At 37.0% G+C, this 22360-nt stretch overlaps 1 protein-coding gene across 1 annotated transcript in view; it reads right to left on the reverse strand.

The window, feature by feature from the left end:
- Positions 1-2386: 2386 nt before the first annotated feature.
- The window catches only part of Mdh2 (malate dehydrogenase 2), a 32927-nt gene continuing 12953 nt past the window's right edge, over positions 2387-22360 (reverse strand). The window contains exons 2-7 of the mRNA XM_081768756.1: positions 19619-19813; positions 16150-16317; positions 15404-15529; positions 12304-12441; positions 9005-9196; positions 2387-2716 (exon numbers count right to left, since the gene is read on the reverse strand). Of these exons, the coding sequence (XP_081624882.1) occupies positions 2591-2716; positions 9005-9196; positions 12304-12441; positions 15404-15529; positions 16150-16317; positions 19619-19813 (945 nt within the window). The 3' untranslated portion in view covers positions 2387-2590. The remainder of the gene's footprint in view (positions 2717-9004; positions 9197-12303; positions 12442-15403; positions 15530-16149; positions 16318-19618; positions 19814-22360) is intronic.

A 22360-nucleotide genomic window follows, 5' to 3' on the forward strand; every position in this document is an offset into this window, starting at 1 on the left:
GAAGTCTTAAGGTACGTACCGTCCACTGTATAGCTCTTTGCTTATCACTGCTTTAGAACCGCAAGAACTTTTTTTGGTTACCTTATATTTCAATATGAGCTTCATCCTAATAGTTGAGCGGCCACCGTATAGCATCAATTTTAGGTTTATAAAAGAATCAGTTTTTATTAGTTTTCTTAACTATGGATACGGATTTTGACTGATTCAATTACTTTCTTCAGTTTTATGAGATCTATCGATTGGAGTATGTCTTCTCTTTGATTTTTATTTATTATTATTTTCGTTTAACGCTAATAAAATTGTAGATTTTTTCTTTGTAGAAAATATATTAACAAGCAGTAGAGTTACATAATTTTAAGTAAGTTAATGCACATAGTGACCGGAAAAAGGTCATGAAAATATCTGGTATCCTCGCCTTTAGCGGGAGGGTTAAATTTGGTAGTAAAGGGTTACATCAATTGTTCACAGGAAATTAATACGTGGGCAAGGTGAAACGTTCTCGCCTTGGCAGCGAAAAACTGTTTTCTAGTAGATCACATATGCTTACTTTTCTATATAGTAACCTTTTAGGTCAATACATTTTATCCAATGTTTTTGACAGTGAGTAGATTTTATCCTTGAAGCGCGATTCTGGAAGGACTCTACAATACCCATCTACTAACCTCTTCACTCGACACAAAACATTTTCTAGACAAATTTCATTAACATGTGGGAATAAGTAGAAACCAGAGGATGCCAAATGTGGTGAATAGAGTGAATGTTCCAATAATTCGTGCTCCAAATCCCTGTTTTCCCATCGGCTAAGCACTTTTGTGGACAGGTGCGTTTTCCTAATTTTTTTTCTTCTTTCTTTTACAAGAAAAACAATGACTAACTTTCCCTCAGATGAAACAGAGCGCCCTTTTTGGTGCAGGGCCACCAGCTTCGACCCACTTTGATTGCTGTTAATTTTTGGCGTATAGTACGACCGCCCAAAGGTAAAGGGAAGTAACTACATTTCACGCCATTTTAATGTTTTTGTACTACATGTATTATTTTAAGCTTGTGCATGTCCTGGTTATGTCATTTTTGGGTTCATGATATTTGGGCGCGGTCGTTTGGGCGCAAAACCTTTTATACAAATAGGTTTACCTACCTGCATAAGTTATAATGTATAACTAGAGCCCAAATGTTTAAGCACTGGAAATTTCGAAAAAACTCCCGCAAATAATTTTGCAAAAACTAAAAATAACATCCTGAACACAGTGAAGTTTTTGCATATCATGCCCAACTTATCTTTACTAGCTGAAACTAAATGGGAAGAAACCGTAGCCCAAACTATTGATTGTCCGGTCTCCGTACTATGCAGCTCAGTTCTAAAAGAATATTTCCTTTTAATAAAATAAGACATATGTAATAAAAACATGTAATTTGTGTGTAAAAAAAATACGTTTTTCGTTAATGTTTAGTAATTTTAAAGATGTGACTATATATTCATACTGTACTGTGCACTTGATGTTTTGAGTCAGACATTATTAAATTCATTTCCTATAATAAATTATACCAATATAATAAGTACCAAGAGGAAAAGAATAAGAGCTGTTTTTGGAATAAAAATGGTATTTTTAATGATATGGGTGATTCAGGAAGTATTTATTGATTTTTTTTTTTTTTATCTGCCCATTAGGCCAGACAGTTGATACTCTATTGTATTAATAAAAAGTTATTTCAGATTTCATAAAAAATAGGTACTTATAGGCACTAGCTATACATTGATTTAGGAAGACTAGGCCAAATAAAATTTACTGTAGAAAGTCTGTTACACCCCAAAACAAATTTTTGTCCTTTATAATATATCTAACGTAATGGAACGATACAAGTGGACTGCAAAACATTACTTCCAATAAGAATATGGAATCTGTATGACAGTTCTCAATGACCAGTTAAGAACGAACAACCACGCCGTAGCAACTCATCGTGGACTGCTTTGCGCCCAAACGTCCTGCTCCGTCATTTTTGCCCTATTATGCCTATCAAAAGGGTAAGAGAAAAGAAATCAAAGTCTTTAACAGTAACGTTAATGATTTTTTTTTTTTTTTTTTTTCAAAACAAGCAAAATGTAGATACTTCCTTTTTATCTTTGAGCGGCTGAGTAGTGAACCTACGTTTCATCCACAGTAACAAATCGGCCTACATATTGCTGAGAAATTAGTTTTCGATCAGCCTTCGAGGGGAAAAGAAAGAAAGAAAAAAAAAACTAACAACAGATATCAACTACAGCAGAAAATTATGCTAAAGGCATTCATTCTTCAGATTCACTGAAAGTCAATAAAACCAAGTATAAAACAGTGTTTTTTTTTTCTCGTATTACAAGCATATATTAAATTGCAAATAACTAGGCAATAAATAAAGAGGCCATTATCACATTTAATTTCCTTAAATCTACTGTACAATGGTGCAATAGCAAATTTATTAAATGCCTAATTTCTGTACAAGATTGAAACTGTAATTGTCCACGAATCATTAACAACAGTCTTTTAGAAAATTTCTTCTCAATGCTCGTCTAACTTTCACAAAAACGGGATACAACATTGTCTTATCTTTTGCTCTTTTACTTGTTAACAAAGTCTTCTCCTTTCTGAATGTTCTTCTTTAACTCTGGGATTGCAGCTTTCAATAATTCTTGTTCGAAATCACTCAACTGTCCAAGTCCAAGATTTTTCTGAATTCCACTTGGCTACAAAACAAAAGAAAACAAGAACTATATTAGTCGAAATAGTCACAAAAATCTCGCAAAACAATTTCCTTGGCTTTTAAGATCAGTTCATAACCAGTTTTCATAGTTGCAACGTCTTATGCTGCGTTTATATTGAGATTAACTAGTTCCAATAAAGAAGGCCATTGCGTTTGTTTCCTCTTCCCCATGCGTATAATTGTCTCGCCCCACCTTGGTAAACGCGTCTGTCAGGGTAGTGTTTTTTTTTTTCTTTCTTTCTTTCTTTACTGGGTCGAAAACTCCGCCCGAACTGAGTCGCTTTTGAAGGGTTGTAACATTAGCCTTACTTTAATCAAGAATGTAATGGGCAGGTATACGGATTCAGTGGCATCAGCGTTTGTTCAACAAAAAGGACGAGTATACGGAAGTGCACAGTCATCACCAGCATTCACATGAAACTTCGCAAAATGGACCATGCAAGAGAATCTTCCGACCCAAAGACAGATGGTGAATCGCCTAAATGTGTTTTTAGAACTGTCAACTGCCCCTTGCGTCAATGACTGAATCAAGAAAAGGTGTTCAAGGCTACCTGTTATCACACTATCGATGTCCACCGATAGGAACGCAAATGTAAAGCAGTAGGAGCGGTATCTGTTAAACTCAAGATAGTGGTACGTCATTACATTGGATGAGGCGTGGGTGCACTTCCGACTGCGGAAAGGAAGAGCCAATATGTACAAAGAAAGGCGCTAAGCGCTTCACCAGTGGATGTGAACATGCACAGAAGTTTTCCCGAAAGGGTTTATGGTGATTACTGGCTACTGTCACTGAGGCAAATTGAAGATTTGCAGGGTCAAAAAGAACTGCAAAATAAACTTTTAGTACTACAAGGAGGAGATTCTGAGGCTGGTCTACAAGTAAAGCTACCATAACTGTACGAACATGAGATCAACATGGTCCGCACCATCCAGACAAAACTTCAACACATACCTCAAATGTGTCCCTCACATTCTACCACGATAATAAAGTTACTGGAATACAGACCAACCTTTCAACGAGATACTTGTGAAGTTTCCAGACGCAAGTCCAGATTTGGACGGCTTAAAGTGGTTTTTGGGCAAGAGTATATGAAAACTACAAATGGACTCTGGAGAGCTGTACAAAAGAAATGGAACAAGATCCCTATAATAGTTCTCCAATGGAATCTTCTGCAATTCAAACTGTAGTTGCCGGGTCATCGTTCGAAAGCATGGGAGACACATCGAGCACTGCCGCACCTGGTGCGATGAATTTTCGGAACTATTTAGTAAGTACAATTTGATTACGTACACGCGAAACAGCCTGTAATTAAAGAAACTCGAATTTTGCTAATTCCTGCTGACTAATTTAATTTTTGTTCAAATATTGCAACGGTATGTATTTATCTTTAGTGGATATACAGTTCGTGGTTAGAACAAATGAATTCTGAAGTGAAATCAATCACATGCACTGAAAAAGGTACACAATAAGCCTATCGCTACACGTTTCATCAATCAGGGAGTGAAGAAAAAACTAAGTGCCATACGAGCGCAATGTTAGAATGCAGTTTCCAACACATAAAAGTACCAATCAAATACAAAATGACTCATCCAGAACTCAAAACTTGAGATATCAATGGAAGTCAACAGTTCTTTCATTTCTCTATTTGTTCATATGTTCAAACAAATGAATGTTGTAGTTGTTTACTATTTCGTTGATGTTGATTTAAATGTAAACGATTCTGTGTTTCGGATGAGAGAAGGACGATAAAGTTAGAGGCGATATTGCCACTGTTAAATCACGCGACCCAGTAATACACAATTTGTAAAAATATAAAGTAGCAAACGTGAATCCTGCTTAAGGTTATCCGAATAAACGCGATCCCTCCGAAAACTTGAAGCACTTAAGTGACAGGAACTAGCAGTTTTGAACCCATGCAAGTATATGAAACATTTTAACACGCTCCACATAATGCCTTACACTGTCAAGGAGAGCATAAAATGACCTGGGTTGAAAATGAACTACAGTTCGCATCAACAATTAAGATCTTGATTTAGATGACGTGACTTGTTTCAAAGATGGTATAAAATGTTGAGTCACGTGTATCCCTACTCATGCACACAGCATCTTTCGCACTAGACTGTCTGAAAGTCAATATACAGCTACGAGCTTACAGCACTGTTTCGCTATCGTAAGTGTTGCATCATGGCTCCTAAAGTGAACCGGTTTTGGGAAGGATATATCGTGCCACTTTTCCACATCAAGTGTTCTGGGTCTAAGATTCAAGAACAGAGCAAAGAAAATGGGTGCACCATATGACCAACTAGTGTCAAGAGCAAAATTAAGCAATATAAAGTTAACAGGTTCCAGCTATTAATTTATCCACTGAAGAGTGCCGAAGCAATCGTGCAACGTATATCACAAGTCAGCACAATGTCTTTTTTTAAGGAAATCTCCCTATACAATGTGAAAATGAAAATGAAATGAAATCTTTTAGTTTTACGTCCCACGGTTATGCCGGTTAGGCTAAAGGAGACGGTGATGATGAGAGATGAGTGAAATGGTGGAATGAAGAAAGTGGGAGGAAACGGGAGAACCCCGAGAAAACCCACGAGCACGGTGTTTGTCCACCACAAATTCACTTGGCGGGGGCTGGGATCGAACCCGGGACCCCAAGCACCAGAGGTGAACGCTCTACCACTGAGCCACCGCGCCCCCTCCTATACAATGTGAGATGACCACACAATTACAACTACAAGTGACTCAAAGAACTGTGAATCCTACTCTGCGCGACAAATTAAATATGCATACGGTACTTAATTGCCGAGGACATTACTAAATGAATCCCATCATTATGAGAAAAAGACGAATTGCAGACGTCTATACAAGTGCCCTTTATTCAGCGACAAGTGGAAATTCGTAGCAACGTTGGATTTCTTTCTTAGAAACTAAATCTTTCAGTTTAACGTGCCACGATTATGCTCTTTTAGATTAAGGGAAACTATGATTGAAACAAGTGAATGATGGAAGAATTGATGGAATGAGAACGTGGGAGGAAACTTGAGTACCCCGAGAAAACCCATGGACATGATGTTGTCCCCCACAAACTTACTTGGCCGGGGATCAAAAAAGGGACCCCATGCACTAGAGGTAAGCGCTCTACTATTGAGCCACCGTGCCCCCAATTTCTCTCTCAGATTGTGGTAAAATTCATTCATAACTTACACTTCGGCCAACCAAAAATCCCGTCCGGAATTCATCCATCATTGCAAGATAAGTTTCTCCAAAGGACTGATGGTGATCGCGGGATACTGCTAATGGAATATTTACTATTTGTCAGATACCTCAGAACTGTAAAATCAACTGTGTATACCATCAACACATATTGACACCTAATTATACAGATCTAGCTCTTCTGTACAGAACACTGTAAATCAAGTCTTTGCAACAAGACAAGGCATCACCACATACATCTCATTCTACGCATAGATTTCTGCAACGAATAGAAACATCTACTAGCATCAAGGCTAATTCATTTGTAGATATACCAGACTTATAGGTTTCTGCGGTTGTGACCTGAACAAAGCACTTCCTTCGCATCGTATCACATTCTTCAGGACGTGAGGAAATCCTGTAAAAAGGAATGGGACAAGATCCTCCTTCCTGCGTTTCATACAAGTTTTCTCAATCGAAATTGCGGTGCAAGGATATTGTCAAGCTCAAGTGGCTCTCACTGAAGTAAACACATGGTGGCGCAATGGCTTTTAAGATAATTTCGAATTCAAGTTTGGAAATGTATGCATCTCAACCTTCTGTAATCTATTTAAAGGAATAAATACTACTGTTATATTGTACTTTCTATTGATAGTACAATATAACTGACTACTGCTATACAGATGAACTGACCCAGAAGAAACTTGTTTCGCGTCAGTTTTAGAAATGGCCCTACCTACGTGAAGATTAAATCCGTACACCCATAAATTGATAAATACAATCCTAATTGCAAATGCATAACCAGTAATGATACATAAATAACTGCATTGATTAGATCTGACAACCGAAGAGATCAATTTCATATCCAAATAAATAATAATAAATAAAAAAAAGCAATATCAAGTGAACTTGCACAGCAAAATTTCTAACTCACCATGCAAAACACAAAGCACTACTTCGCGTTCAAAATGTTTTATTCCAATTCGTACATAAATTTACGATTAAGGATTAGATTATTTATTAGTCACTTGAAACAAAATAAAATGGTATTTGGTCTAGGAATTAATTCGTGCGGTTGGTACGCACACATTGAAGCTGTAGTACAAACACAAAATACATAAATACCTTAAGAAAAATATTGTCCATCGCTAGCCACCACTTTCGCCCATCTGTCAGGCAATGTACGGATTCCGTGGCGAAAGAAGTCCTCATCCTTGGAAGCGATCCAGTCAGAGATCCATGTTTCGATATCTTCTGAAGAAGTAAACCGCTGTCCAATCAAATCGTTGTTCATGCAATCGAACAAGTAGTAGTCCGAAGGAGCAACGTCTGGTGAATACGGCGGGTGGGGTAAAACTTCCCATCCGACATTTTCTAAATAGGTTTTGACCGGTTTTGCGACATGTGGGCGAGCGTTATCATGTTGAACAATAAGTTTATCATGTCTGTTCTCCCATTCTGGCCGTGTTCTGGCCAGAGCTTGCTTCAAACGCATTAATTGTCGTCGATAACGTTCTCCATTCATAGTTTCACCTGGTTGCAGCAGCTCATAGTACACCACACCTTTTATATCCCACCATATGCACAGCATAACCTTTGCACAGTGAATATCTCGTTTTGGTTGTGATGGACCTGGTTCACCTGGTTTCACCCAGGCCTTTTTTCGTTTAGGGTTCTCGTAATGGATCCACTTCTCATCACCCGTAATAATTCGATGCAGAAACCCCTTTCTGCTCTGTCGTTGAAGCAGCAATTCGCAAATGGTTTTTCGTCTTTCAACGTCTCTGTCTTTCAATTCATGTGGAACCCAATGTGACATCTTTTGAATCATTCCCATGGCTTTCAAGCGTTTGGAGACTGTTGTTTGATCAACGCCTAATGCTGCTGCAAGTTGTTCCTGCGTTTGACACGAATCCTGCTCGAGCAATGCTGTCAATTCTTCGTCTTGAAATTTTTTTGGCTGTCCAGCTCGCTCTTGGTCTGCCAAGCCGAAATCACCACTTCTAAACCGTGCAAACCACTTCTGGCACGTTCGCTCAGCTAGAGCATGGTCACCATACACTTCCACCAAAATACGATGACTTTCAGTCGCACTTTTCTGCATGTTAAAGTAATGCAGCAGGACACCCCGCAAAAACACTTTATCAGGCACAAATTGCGCCATGTTCACTTAACTACAAACTGGTGTTGTTGACGCTTTAATCCACTGCCCTATACTACGAACGATACGCGATGACAGGGGTTTGCAACACATGTGTGGATACACGGAACTGTGGGACGCTCCGTTCGTTGCGCCATCTCTTGTCCAACCGCACGAATTAATTCCTAGACCAAATATTTACTTCACCATATCAATGAACAACTTCCTTCCCATTATGCAACGATTTGAGTAATTTTATCAATCTTACTTTACCAATGGCCTATTTTATGACTATTTAATAATAATAATAATAATAATAATAATAGTAATAATAATAAACGGAACAATCAGTAGACTGGCATAATTTGACAATCCCCTAGCGAATCTACGCAACAGGATATTATTTCCCTCCTCCAAACCCTTTAAAGTGGAGTGTGTTGATTATTCAACAAAAAGACTTGAAATCCAATCAGAAAATTCATAAAATATAAAATATGTAGCCAAGTCTCGACTTTGCAATAATAATAATAATAATAATAATAACGGAAAAATCCGGGAACTATTTGTAATCACTCCTGCCATATTTAGATCATCTATTTCTCATTGACCCATCGTTCTTAACCATGAAACAAATAACTAAATGAAATTTAGCATGAACTAATTCACGAATATAATCTTTAATATTTATATTTAATACTTAATATATTCATCTACTGCCTTTTAAAAGTTCCGTTAAGGAAGTTCTTTCAGATTTACCGTTTCTAGGTAAACATTTTTAATTATATGTTTAGTCTGATTTCGTTTTATTGGTGTACTGAATTGACTCCCGACGTTTGTTCTGGCATTTTCTTAACATGATATGTTAACTCTTAGAATAAAATAAGATTTTCTTTCATATGAAAACTACTTTAAAAGAATATTATATATTGAACACTTACCCCCAGCTGAAGAGGTGTGGCGAAGTATTTGGCTTCTGTAACATTGGACCGCACATAAGAACACTCTACGATGTTCGGTTCTCCCTTCAGAGCTCTGATAAGAGAGATTGCAAATCTTGCTCCTGCATAGGCCATCGATAGCGTTGCTGAGCCAGCTCCAGCCTTTGCTTTCACGACTTCAGTTCCAGCGTCCTGTGAACAATAAATGATTCTAACACTGTCAATTCTACCATAAATAAAAATTCTCGTGTGTTAAAACAACCAGAAGTCCCAAAATCTGTACACAGTTTCGAGGCAGCATGTAAAGAAAACTTCTTAAATAATAATAATAATAATAAAACTGAATTATCTGGTTGTCCATCCTGTGGAATAGAAGTGCTGGGATAAATTTGTAATTCGATAGTTAGATTTCCTTCTCTTCCTAATTTGTGGATAATGATGTTATTGGTTTGTAATTCTACGTAAGATTACAAATAATAAACATTCAATTAACAATCTTGTACTAACATTCAATCTGTGTTCTTGAACTGCAAATCACTCAGCATTCTAATACGTAATACGTCGATACAAACAATTTTGAATTGACGATTCCAGATTTATAATTAGGTGAATCAATGCACGATAGAATAAAATCATATAGAATGTTTTACTAAATTCAGACAGTTTGTTTAGATATTGTAATATTCCATCAATTAATAATGTATTTGAAATGCTACCCGAAGAGTGCTTTGTTTGTGCCCCTTCATTATTACACCCACATAAACACACTAATAGCACTTCTATGGTGATCCACGGTACCAGCGCAACAACTTCGATGAGAAGTATAGAGATGTGACTTTGATCGCAGCTACACAATGCAAAGTTATTTAATTTAGTTTAAGATTTGTATCCTTGTTTGAAGTAGATACATCAAAGAACCGATCGAATTGTTCAGTAGAAATTTAAAAAAGCAAACAAGTTGTGATATCATCCTATAGTTCAGACTGTTCAATTTAGGACCTATCTGTAATACTAAGAAACATCTAAAAATAATTTAGATCAATGTAAATTTGGACACTATATAACACTGTCTTAAAGTTGTCTCCTGAAGAACATGACTTACAAGTAAGTCTTCTTTTTAACATTAATAAATAACTCGTTCAAAGTAAAAAGCTTTTTAATTTACACCAATTACAAACTCAATAATCTACACTACAACAGTCTCTATCAATCTCTCTCTATCTATCTATCTATCAACAGTTTAAATAATTCTCAAATCTCTTTCAATGAGTATTATACGTGAGTTGTTCATTTTTTTTTTTAAGAGAGCACGAGCTCGATAACTGACATGAAACTAGCAATGTCTTCTTTCGCCTTTCCTCTTCATTTACCACAAAATGCAATGTTCGGCGTGTCCCTAATAAATAGCATATAGATACTCGAAATGACATCCATTTCCTGAAAGCACAGTACCTTGACTTTGGGAAAAACGTGCAATATCTACCAAGTTACACTACTGAATTCGGTAGTTTCCATTAAATTGACAAGTATCTGTTTATCATATAGGCCCTACATATGTATGTATGTATGTATTAAAGGGAAAAGATCAGTTGCTAAATGACAATGACTGACAACCACTATTCTCACACAGGAAGGAAAGGTGCGTGATAATTCAAAAGCACGTATTTTTCACGTGTTTCTTTTACCCTACTAGGTTTGCTAGGAAGAGGAAAACAATGAAATAAAATCTTTAAGTTTTACGTCCCACGGTTATGCCGGTTAGGCTAAAGGAGACTGTGATGATGAGAAATGAATGAAATGGTGGAATGATGAAAGTGGGAGGAAACGAGAGAACCCCGAGAAAACCCACGAGCACGGTGTTTGTCCACCACAAAGTCCACACGGCACGAGCTGGGATGGAACAAGGGACCCCAAGCACCGGAGGCGAACGCTCTATAGGAAGAGGAAAGTCAAACTCTCTACCAGAAACCAATGTCTTCGTTTAACTTGGGACTTATGTATACATTAGAGGAGTGTCAATGCTACTGTCAGAAAATGTATTAGTTGTCAGGTCTTCTTAATTTTATTCATTTATTTTTCATGCTTGATTTGTTGATTGGAATTTAGCGTCCCTCTCCAGCACCGAGGCTGTGTAACAGTTTAAGGTGGAATCTGAACTATCGTACTGGGTTCGAATTTCAAGGCTCTCCCACAGGCAATCGAACCATGAATCCCATACACTGAAGGTGCGCTGCTAGCCACTGGACAAAGGAACATCTGTAACAGTAACTTGTATTGTTAATCTCTCAAGATCACGTGAGGAACTGAAGGTGAAATAAAAGCAATGCTACGAAAATTTTTCCCTGTTGGCACACAATGCAATACCTCATTCTACCAGTCTACATATTTTGATAGATCAATTAGAATTAGAACCTTTGCTCAGACCCTCCATATTCTCAACCCTGGCACCAAGTCACTTTCTCCTCATTTCGAAAAAGAAGCATTCAAAAGACTGCTTACACCAAAAATGAGCATTTCTGTGGTGAAATAGTGGTTTCTGGCCCAATATGAAGTATTTTGAAGAAAGAAAAAAAAAAAAAAGCTTGCGCAAAGCGAAAGACACTGACAGAACTACCATCAAAAATGATGAGTACGTACGTACAGAAGATTAATTCAGCCATGGTGTCAGCTATCCGAAGTTGTTTCCTTTCACGTTATTACATGAACCTTTCTGATATCTTCTCGCACAGTATGACAAAATTATTAACATTCTCAAATCTCTGGTTCGCCTCAATGCAATGCAAACAAAAGTTTATTAATATGATTAGATCAGATTTATTCCAGTGAACTAGCGGATGAAAACTATTTTATGTACAATCAAACCATTGAAGTACTTTTGCAACTTTAGTAGTAGTTAACTGACACATAGGACCTTAATATTTCTTTCGAGAAACCAACTCCATAATTATGAGTATTCATTACATATATACAGTATGCACAACACGATTTTTCCGTAATTTTGCAGTGATTTTTCATTCTGCAAAAATTGCGATAATAAGGAAATTCATACCTATAACATATGAACAATGAAGAAACATAGTTCCACCTATAACTTCGTATTACTAACGTAAATCAACAGTCGGATTTCTTGAAAAAACACAAATCCATACATTTGTCAGTTAACATTAATTACAAAAATAAAGCACGGGAAACCTTGCATACGGCCGACTACAATACACCACCCAAACAGTCAAATTATGCTGAGATGTGTACTCAAGAAATACAAATAACAGTGCTATGCAGAATAAACTGTGCCTTACCTGTATTCTTTCTGTAAGAGCTTTAAGTTGATCCTTCGGGAATTCGACCGAAGGTGTAGCCTGAGACAGTAAAGGTATGATAGTTATTCCTGAGTGACCTCCGATTACAGGAACATTCACTCCTGCTGGATCAAGACCCTGAAATTAAAGTTTTAAAACAAAATTCAAAGTTACGCCGATTATGAAGTACACGAATTAAAGGAATTTCTACAACAGAAAAATGTATTTGAGAAGAAATGACAATATGCACGATTAAACATTCTTTTCCCCAGCGATCATCTTTGTTCATTACAGAGGGGGCTATGCTATATACGTATAGGGTATTCGCACACTACTTTATGGAAATAAATTTATACTATCGGATTTTAATTACTTGGCAAATATTCTTTGCTTAAACTCCGAATGTCTCAATATTTTTCAAAATTACGAGAGTAATAGAGAAAGTAACCTGTTTGAAAATCCCGCACAGATACAAAAAATTTATACTCATGCAATTTTATACATACGTGAATGTCTGAAGTTGACACTTTCTGCCCAACGAGATCTTATCACACTGCATATTTTGCATTTGGCGGGATTTTCTAGGGCAGCAGCATATATTTTTCTTTCACTAGCACCGCTGGAAGCTTACTAGTGATGTAACAACATTGGTGCTATGTCTACTACTACTAGTGCCACGCCAGTTACTTTTCCGAACTACCCTCGTAAATATATCAATTTGATATTTTATCTTGAAGGAATATTTAAGTCACAAAACAAGACTCCAACCTTTTTCTTGAACGTGTGTACTAATCAGTAAACACAGCGTAAAGCCTTCTCCGCCCGCTTGCAAAGGAAAAAATTCAAAGCATATAACTAACTACTTTTATATGGAACTAGAACTCTTTATGCAGAGATGAACCTTCCTTCGTATGGGGAAAATTTTGGGGATATCTTGATACAAAAGCAAAGAAGTTTTGGGGAAGCAAAGACATAGGGGCTATTCATTAATTGAGAGCTTAATCACAGATGAATTTTCCCCAAAATAGTAACTTTTATTTCGAACATTTTTTTCATCCGATGTTTATTTCTCAGATATTTTGCCAAATCAAGTTAGAAACTCACCCTGCACATATATTTTCAAAACTACACTTAAAATTAACATGATCACTGGTGGCAAATAGCTATTTGCCACCAGTGATCATGTTAATTGGTCCTATTGCTATTGATCCTATTAGCTAACTATTGATATAGTTAGCTAATTTGTAGTCCTATGAAGAACATGTAATGCAATGAATTGACATCGAGAAAAAAAAAAAGCCAGGTACCCGACTGTAACTGGATTCAGAACTAGTTAATCCGGATTTGAAATTTTCTGACTATCCCTAGTTTCACCCTTACCGTTTACACTGTTGAAGACCTTGAAACACAACGACAAAGCCAAGAGAGAGTCCTCCAGCGAGGACACGCAAATCGAAATGGATACTGATGGTTTTACGAAATTATTGGTATTCAGTAATGAACCACCTACCATCTGCTAAGCAAAGTGAACAAACGCAGGATCTGCGGTCTGCAAAGTCCTATGTAAAACATGTACGCGATTCCTCAAGATGCAGGTTTTTGTGCTAGCAGCCATGAAAAGGTGTATAGCTCTTTCTACTTCGACAAGGACATAATCACGGCGACTTCGTACCTCCAAATGTTACGTACATGGTTTCTTCCACACTGGAACTAGATATCCCACTTTCATTTATGAACACGATGGAGCAACCTCCTGTTTACATCAAACATGAACTGAATAGTCGACTATCAAATACATGGATTAGTCATGTGCTGTTAGATATGACAGTAAACATTTGCGTTGGCCTACACGTTTTCAAGACTTTAAACCCTGTAACTTTTGTCTATGGGGTCCTGTCAAACAGCATGTGTCGGCTACCTTTACCAACTACTATCCAGATCTTCGTGTTCGCATTATAGAGGTCAATGCAGTAATGACACGTCAAATGTTACAACGAGTTTGGCATGACACGGACTACAGGCTAGATATGTGTCGCGTTACAAATGGAGCTCTCATTGAGCACACATGATGCGATGCTCTAAACCAAATATAAAACAGAACTTTCAGAGAATCTGATTCCATTGATATCACTTTTACGAGTCAGTATTGTTAAGCGAATCTTTTTTAGGTTTGTAGTCGGGAAGTTCATTTGTGATAACACTGTAACTGAACTTAATGCAGAAGAAAGAATGGGAATGGTATGCTTATTCAAGGAAAAGGAATGGACAATTAATTAGCTGCCAATGAATCCTAATACAATGTTAAAAAGATAAAAAACAAAACTGTGAAGATTGTCCTTGTGGTGAAAATATCCAAACATCCGAACATATGATATCTGAATACAGAGTTTATTTTGAGCAATTAGGGAAAATACAAAAATTTAGCCAAGAACACAAAATTAAAAAGGAACTTTTTTTTTTTCCTCTTTTAATTATCTGCACACAATCTCTATACAACATAATTAGAGACCAAACACTAGGAAGGTAATGTGAGAGTACATATAAAATACTGAAGAGAAGAAAGTATACGCAGGGTGTCTACTAAAATCCAAAAATGAAATTTCGTGACCTTTTCTTTACCAAATCATAAAATTTCCTAATATTTTCAAGAGCGAATTTGGGTGCGAATTAGACCGAATTTTCATCCATGCGATAGAAACGTACTTTGCTTGCGATTTGGTAGCGTCTAAAGCTGATCATAGACATTTTTGGTGGTTAACTTTGACGTTTTATAGAACAAAATTTTACAATCTGTGCTTACTTTGAAGAGTTAAAAAAAAATCGTGACCCAAAAGCTAAATTTCGTGACTTTCATGACCATTTTCTGATTTCGTGACTTTTTCGTGACATTCGTGACTTTCGTGACCGATGGACACCCTGTATACGTATATATGTAAGAGTATGTGACAACTGAATGTTTAAGTCAATAGAGTTGTTTTTAAATAGTGACAATTCATCATTATCCTTGCAATCATTCCAATTATCTATTTCTATTCTTTATAGTTTCTATCAAAATAAAGTACATCGAAAACCACATTCTCTTCATGAGAATTCCCTTTACCTTAGCTTCTGCAACAAATGTATTGGCTCTCACAACGTCTAATGTTGAGACTCCGAATATTCTATTGGGGTCATATACTCCTGCCTTCTGAAAAACTTCTGACGCAATGGGCACGCAACTGTTTACCTGCAACCAGACAATAAGAGAAGTCATTACTCTAATGAGATTATCATTCAATTTCAGTAGAATAGTAATAAAATTAAAATTTTAAGAAGTGAGTATTCATGAAGTATGAAGTGTCGAACCTATTTCCTACGTCATGATCTTTATACTTATTTCTCTTCTATCGTCGCTCCAAACTAAAGTTAAAAAAAAAAAAAAAAAAAAAAAAAAAAAAAAAAGTAAATGAAAAAGCTCGTTTCTATTACACAAACTAAGAATATTGAGTGAAATAAATACATTTTGTCAATACTTTTCAGAAAAAAAAAATGTAATGCAATACTTTCCAGAAAAGAAAACGTAACAATTACTCAATTTGCATTGCACACAGAAAACTGACTTCCAGGAAACTTGTAATTTAGAGTTGTTAATACTTCTATATTGTGTCATAATACTGTAGTACAGTATATCCTTTTTTCCAAGTTTATTTTCTGAAACAAACAACATTTTTTAATCACTGCTAATTGCTCTGATGAAGATGGCAGTTCAGAAATAGTTAACCAAAATAACTAACCAAACACTGAAATAGAACACTACATAGACGAGTTTATATTATTACTATTTGAATGTTTCTAACCCATACTTACAGGATTTGTTATAATTCCCAAAAATGCTTTTGGAGAAACCTCAGCTACCGCTTGGGCTAAATCTCGAACAATTCCAGCGTTTGTGTTAAACAGGTCATCTCTTGTCATGCCTGGTTTCCTTGGAACTCCGGCGGGAATTATTACAACATCTACACCTTTCACGGCATCCTTAAACATACAGGCAAAAGAACATTACCTTTCGCAGCATCCTTAAAAACAGAGGCAAAAGCACATTTAAATATTCGATACGTAAATATTTTTAACGCTTTACAGAGAAGTTCATTTATATTGAGACGAATTTAGATGTGTCACATACCTAGGAAATACCGCGTTTCCCGTACCGGCTGCGTTCGATGTCTTTACTGAGTATTGCCCGGCATCAGTTTCCACTGCAGGAGACTGCGTTCCAGTTGGACCATGGGGAACGCATCTCTTCCCCCTCTCTCCACAAGCCGGAGCCGGTGTGGACTCGACGATGGGACAGGCGCCATTTAAGGAGTCCTAAAACACGATAGTCTATTGGGTTGGCATCTGCACTCTTAACACGAATGTCAGAAGGAAAACGCCGAAATTCCAGTTTCCTGTTCCATAAGGTAATAGAATTCCACTGGTGTTTTCAACGTGTGGATGGATATTTTGTCTTGGTGCAATTCAACCTGGTTTACGTCTTGTCCATCACATGCTGGGATTTTATGTTGGTATATTTTAGTCAGGACATGAGTCTGATAGTATGCAGCATTGATTTTGACATTTCGCTCTACCTTTCGGAGACGTAGCTTGTTCCTGTACAAGAAACCGGCCACAGCCAGAACTCTTTTAAAAAATCCTACGCGCACTGGCGGAAGAACTTGCTTTGCCCCTTGGCATCAACAGGTCTGTATGTAATGGCATGAATTTTACCACAGTCTGTGAGGTAAATCCACGCCTAATCAAGTTAATAAATTTCCACGATCACCCGCGAGATGACGTTCCTAGAGCCTCTCGCAGTTCGTATGTCACTCAGCCACATATGTTTTAGGGCATGCACATGGCTCTTGCGAACGACCATGAACCATAAATTCCTGCGAATAGCGCGGTTGATTGTCGCCTTTGATATGTAGCATTTGCTCACCATCGCACGCTTTGTAGAGGGATTTTCGGAGGTCGGAAGGATACGCCGAACTGCATGCAATAGCGGCGGAATCCTATTCACGGCAGGCAGTTTGTAGCTGCTGACGTCGGTGTAGTGAGCCCAGGACTCTCTGGAGCATATTTCAGTATAAGATTCGCAGTTGCACGACCTATACTTGATACATTTCAATAGTGCCCGACGCCGTGAACTTAGCATCGGAAAGGGTCACAATGAACTACTCCCAGAATCAGTTCAGTTTCGGCAGCACCAAACTACGCTCGACCACATTGCTCTACTGCGTGTTTAACAAAATACTGTTGTTTGTCTCGTTGCAATCTTACGGCGATGAGTTACGCATAGGCGGTACAGTTGCACATTGACTTCGGCTCAATATAAATGAATAAACCTCTCTAAACAAAGTTTTCAGGATTTCACTAAAAATCAGTATTAATTAGCTTCATAAGTGTTCCTATATCATGCCTAAGACCAGTTCCTTACTGTTCATGGAATACAGAAAGAAGAACGCAGCTGCCTAGCCTAAATTGACAGCATTTTATTTATTTATTTATTGTGGAGTATTTTAAAAAATAAACAAGAACCTGACAACATGCTTTTCTAAGAAATATAAGACGACAATATTAACGTGCGAAATTAAATGTCAGTATATTCCTGAATGTAAGACGATTCCCCTTTCCCCATTTTTAACAATAGTGATAACACTTTTAACAACAGAAGATGGTGAAAAGTGTGGGAGCCAGTGTCAGTGTTAGTGTCAACTATAGAAAAAGTGGATCAGTTTCATGATCCGATTTTGAGAAAACGACGCATTTCATTCAAGCGATAACTGAGATCTTTGGCATATACAAAGACGTGTCTCGTCAATAATCCATGAACAGTTGGACATGCACAAGCTTTCCGCGAAATGAGTGCCTAAATATTTGAACGTTGATGAGAATCGCAAATGTGAGACATCTTCTCAGTTGATCTTGCGAACTCTATGAACGATTTTTTGAATCGGCTCGTTACCCAAGATGAAAATTGGTTCCACTATTTCAATCCTGAGACCAAACAGCAGTCATATGAGTGGCGCCACTTAAAATCTCCCAAGATCAAAGAAATTCAAAGCAAGGAGCTCCGTAGACAAGGTACTTGTCTCAATATTCTGGTATAAGGATGGTGTTATGTTATCAGGCTACCTTTCAAAGGGACAAACCGTAACATCAGGTTGTTACTGCAGTCTTCTCGCTAAGTTAACGGATGATATTAAAGAAAACACCAGGGAAAGGTGAAAAGAGGTGTGTTGTTTTTGCACGACAATGCTCTCGTTCACAAGCCTGAAAGAACAATGGATTTCATGAATGACCTAAGGTGTCAGTGCATTGACCATTCACCTTACTCGCCAGAACTTGCGCTCTGATTATTATCTTTTCCTAGGCTAAAAAAAAGTTCTGAAAGAATATAAATTTAGCAGTGAAAACGAGGTTATATATATAATATAAAGGAATTAGAGATGTTCGACCAACAATATTCCAAGTATATTGACTTTCGGGGGTGAATAACATTGAATAGCCCGAAAGTTTTGAGCCTGCAGCTAAAATCCTTCTGGGTCAGGTCAAGAACTTATCAGTCCCCCATCATAATGTTGCATGTTTCCTGTGCAAATATCCAGTACATCCAAGTCGTCTCCGTGACCGCGTTGGTAACAGTGCTTTCATGGCCACGGATAGCACTATCTGGCATTCATGCATTCAAGCTAGGACGGAGTTCCAGTCCATCTTGTTCTTAAGGTGCGTGTGTGTTTTCCTTAATAACCAATTTTCAGGTCGCTGGATGGGCGTGATTCTGCAATATTTCTATCCACATTGAAATGACCCCACGAAGTCCAGAGCTTACAATGCCAGATATCTTATTGTGGGGAATAATCAGGTCACATATGTTTTATCGTCCGTACAAGACAGAGAAGAATTAAGCGAAAATGTGAAGGAAGATTTTCTAACGATAACTCCTAAGATGCATGTATCTGTACAAACATTGATCCATTGAATATATATAGTTAGTACATGTAAATACTCGGCTATAGTATGTACTAAATAAACTGAACTTACAATGACATCGATCTCTGTGATACTCAAATCCAGGAGTACGGAGAGGGTTCTCGGACACACTGTACATAAGTATAAATGTATTCATATACAGAATAATAATAATAATTATTATTATTATAAATATTAGTGTTTCTTACAAAGTTTCACTTAAGAAATTTACAAATTCGACTTACGTAAAATTGAAGTTACGTAAAGATATGCAGAAATCACTAGGTCGTCTACGGATTACTGTATATAATAAATGACAACGTACCCTAAGTTGCTCTTGTCCAACGAATCCTTTAACTTTGGCCCTTGTCTCAATATGGCTGAGGTCAGCTGCCACTCCGGGAGTGTGTACAACATCATATAGAGAGAGCTCAGTTACTAATGGAGACTGCTTCAGAAGTAAAGCTAAGGGCTGGCCTATACCTCCACTAGCTCCAAGCACTGCCACTTTTGCATTATTCTACGGAAAAGAAAACAGATTATTAATACAAGAATAGTTTCAAACTCCCCACTCAAGAGAACACCCCCCTCCCCCGCTACCAACAATTACCATTTTTAATTTTTGTTTTTAAAAGAAGTATTGATAATTATTTATATACTAGCCTGACTTCAGTTGTATTTTTTTAGATTGAATTTCTAGAAATACGAACTCATCCGTTATAAAAATTAATTTCCATGATTATTTTACTTAAGAGCTGGAAAAGGTTATGTATCAAACCACTCCAGTTGAAATTCTGTCTTCTCTCTTTTTCTCCCCTCTTCTTTATTATGTACAAATATCTGCTTATAAGAGGGCAGGACGAGAAACGTGTTTTTATCATCATTCCAAGTTTCGCCATTATCATATTAGCACTCTGATACTTTTCTCATGTAGATTTTATTTGTTCTTGGATTACATATGAATATTAAACGAATTTTTGTATGAATACAGTAAGTACCCATTAAATTCCCAATCGGTCATAACCTGCACCCCGACATTTCACAACCCCAGGATGGCTACAAAAATTACGACAGAATTCTCTGACAGCGTTCCCCCTCTTTCCCAAAAAAAATCTCCAGGACGTTTCCAGGACCAATCACCAATTTTCCAGGACTTCGACACAGTTAAGTATAACAGAATTGCAACTGTAGGTTCAAAACTCACTACACAGAAATGAAAAGTACAGTAGCTTATGCAGTGAATATTAATGCAAGTACAGTATTAATACACAATAATTAAACACACAAAGCGGAGTGTAATGTGCTGCTTCCTCTTAAGTGGCCTCCCAACTTCCCTTATAGCCACCCGATCCATTCACATCCAGCACATGTATTTTCATTCTTTCTACATGACATTTTAATTGTGTACCGAACAAATTTACAAACAACAAAAATCTATTTTTCGCACATGGCACCTTCATTGCGTGACAGTGTAACATATAATTAGAGAAAAAAGAAAGAAATTATATTACAAGTTTTTCAACTGAGTATGGAGTTGGGTGATTTTCTCATCTATAGACAATCTCTTTCTTCTTTAGCGAAGCTGCTCTACGGATAGCATTTGATTTTGTTAAAGTAAAGCAAGATTTCTGCTCTTCTTCATGTGCAAGGTGGTTTACTTCAGTCTCCAAAGCTTCACTTGTTCCCATCAATTTTCTTTTCTTTCTCTGCAGTTGCTGTACATTTCACTTATCTTTTTCTTCTTGCTCTGCATGGAAGGCATGATGCAGCATTTCTTTCGTGATGTTGACTGAAGTACGGTCTTAATGGAAATGTTATCATACACCAATCTCAAACCGATCAAAGATTTCTCCTTCATATTTTCAACAAGCAGATCTTTATATACCCTGTAGCCTCGTTCGACAGTAGCCTGTCCATGAAAGAAAACCAGAAGCTTCTTTATGATTAACAAGAAATCTTTAAATTCTTCCGAACCATCCAACAGTTTTGTGTAAAAACGATCCAGCCTCTCAGGGTCCAAATAAATATTAGAGAACTCACTACCTTCTAATGATATCCTAATTTAAATAACTCAGGAAAACTTGAAGTTTCTTTGGCATAGCAAGGAACTGAGTTTCATCTAGATATGACTGTCAGAAATAGCGTTCATATGAAATTTTGGTGAAGAGTAAGTACTTTGCGAAAATAGACTGATTATGGAGGATTGATATTAGTACAAAACACAGTTTCTGGAGGACAGTGCTAGTGAAGACAGCATCCAAGAATGGGTTGACAGAGTAGTGGATGAAAGAAGAAGAGAGAAGTTCTCCTCGCCAACCACCCTGTTGGGAAAAAGAAAGCTCACCAACCACCCACACATGCAGGATGATGACAAATTATTATTCAGCACAAAAACAGGAATAGCAAACAAAAATACCAATTGATTAAAATCTTCAATATAATTATGAAAAATTTGACATTCAGTATTGCTGTAAATTTCAAGGACAGAAATGCATTTTCAAGGACATTTCCAGGATGTTTCCAGGACAAAATCAATTCAAGGACATTTCCAGGACGAGTGGGAACCCTGCTCTGACTTTTCCCAGTTTTCTAGAACATTATTTCAATTTCTTCCTGATACATACACTGACTCCCCTATGTTGATGGTAAAACAACATGACCAAGAAAAAAAAAAAAAAACATAAGTAATATATATTTTCCTAATCATTTAGAATAACATAATATAGAAACAAAAATTACGTATTTTATTATTAAATTACAGAAGAGCTACCTAATAAAAAATCTGTATCCAGCCACATATTGAAAATTTTGTTACGTATGAAAATGTCACAATGAGACACTCAAGAAAGGGTGGATGCATGCACACAGCACTGACTGTGATATATTAACGACATATCTCTAGAGTAAAAAAGTATTATGTAATTCATTTTATTTATTCAAGCATTTTATTTCCTCATCAATAGCGCACATTTTCCATTATTTTAGTCTTCAAACCCTCAAGCTCGTTCAGAATGATTATCTTTACTTTCCTATCTTCAACTTACTTATTTTCTTCTTCCTCTCGTTG

This window comes from Thermobia domestica, chromosome 8, assembly GCF_964235325.1.
Source record: "Thermobia domestica chromosome 8, izTheDome1.hap1.1, whole genome shotgun sequence".
In the NCBI taxonomy this organism is placed as follows: domain Eukaryota; kingdom Metazoa; phylum Arthropoda; class Insecta; order Zygentoma; family Lepismatidae; genus Thermobia; species Thermobia domestica.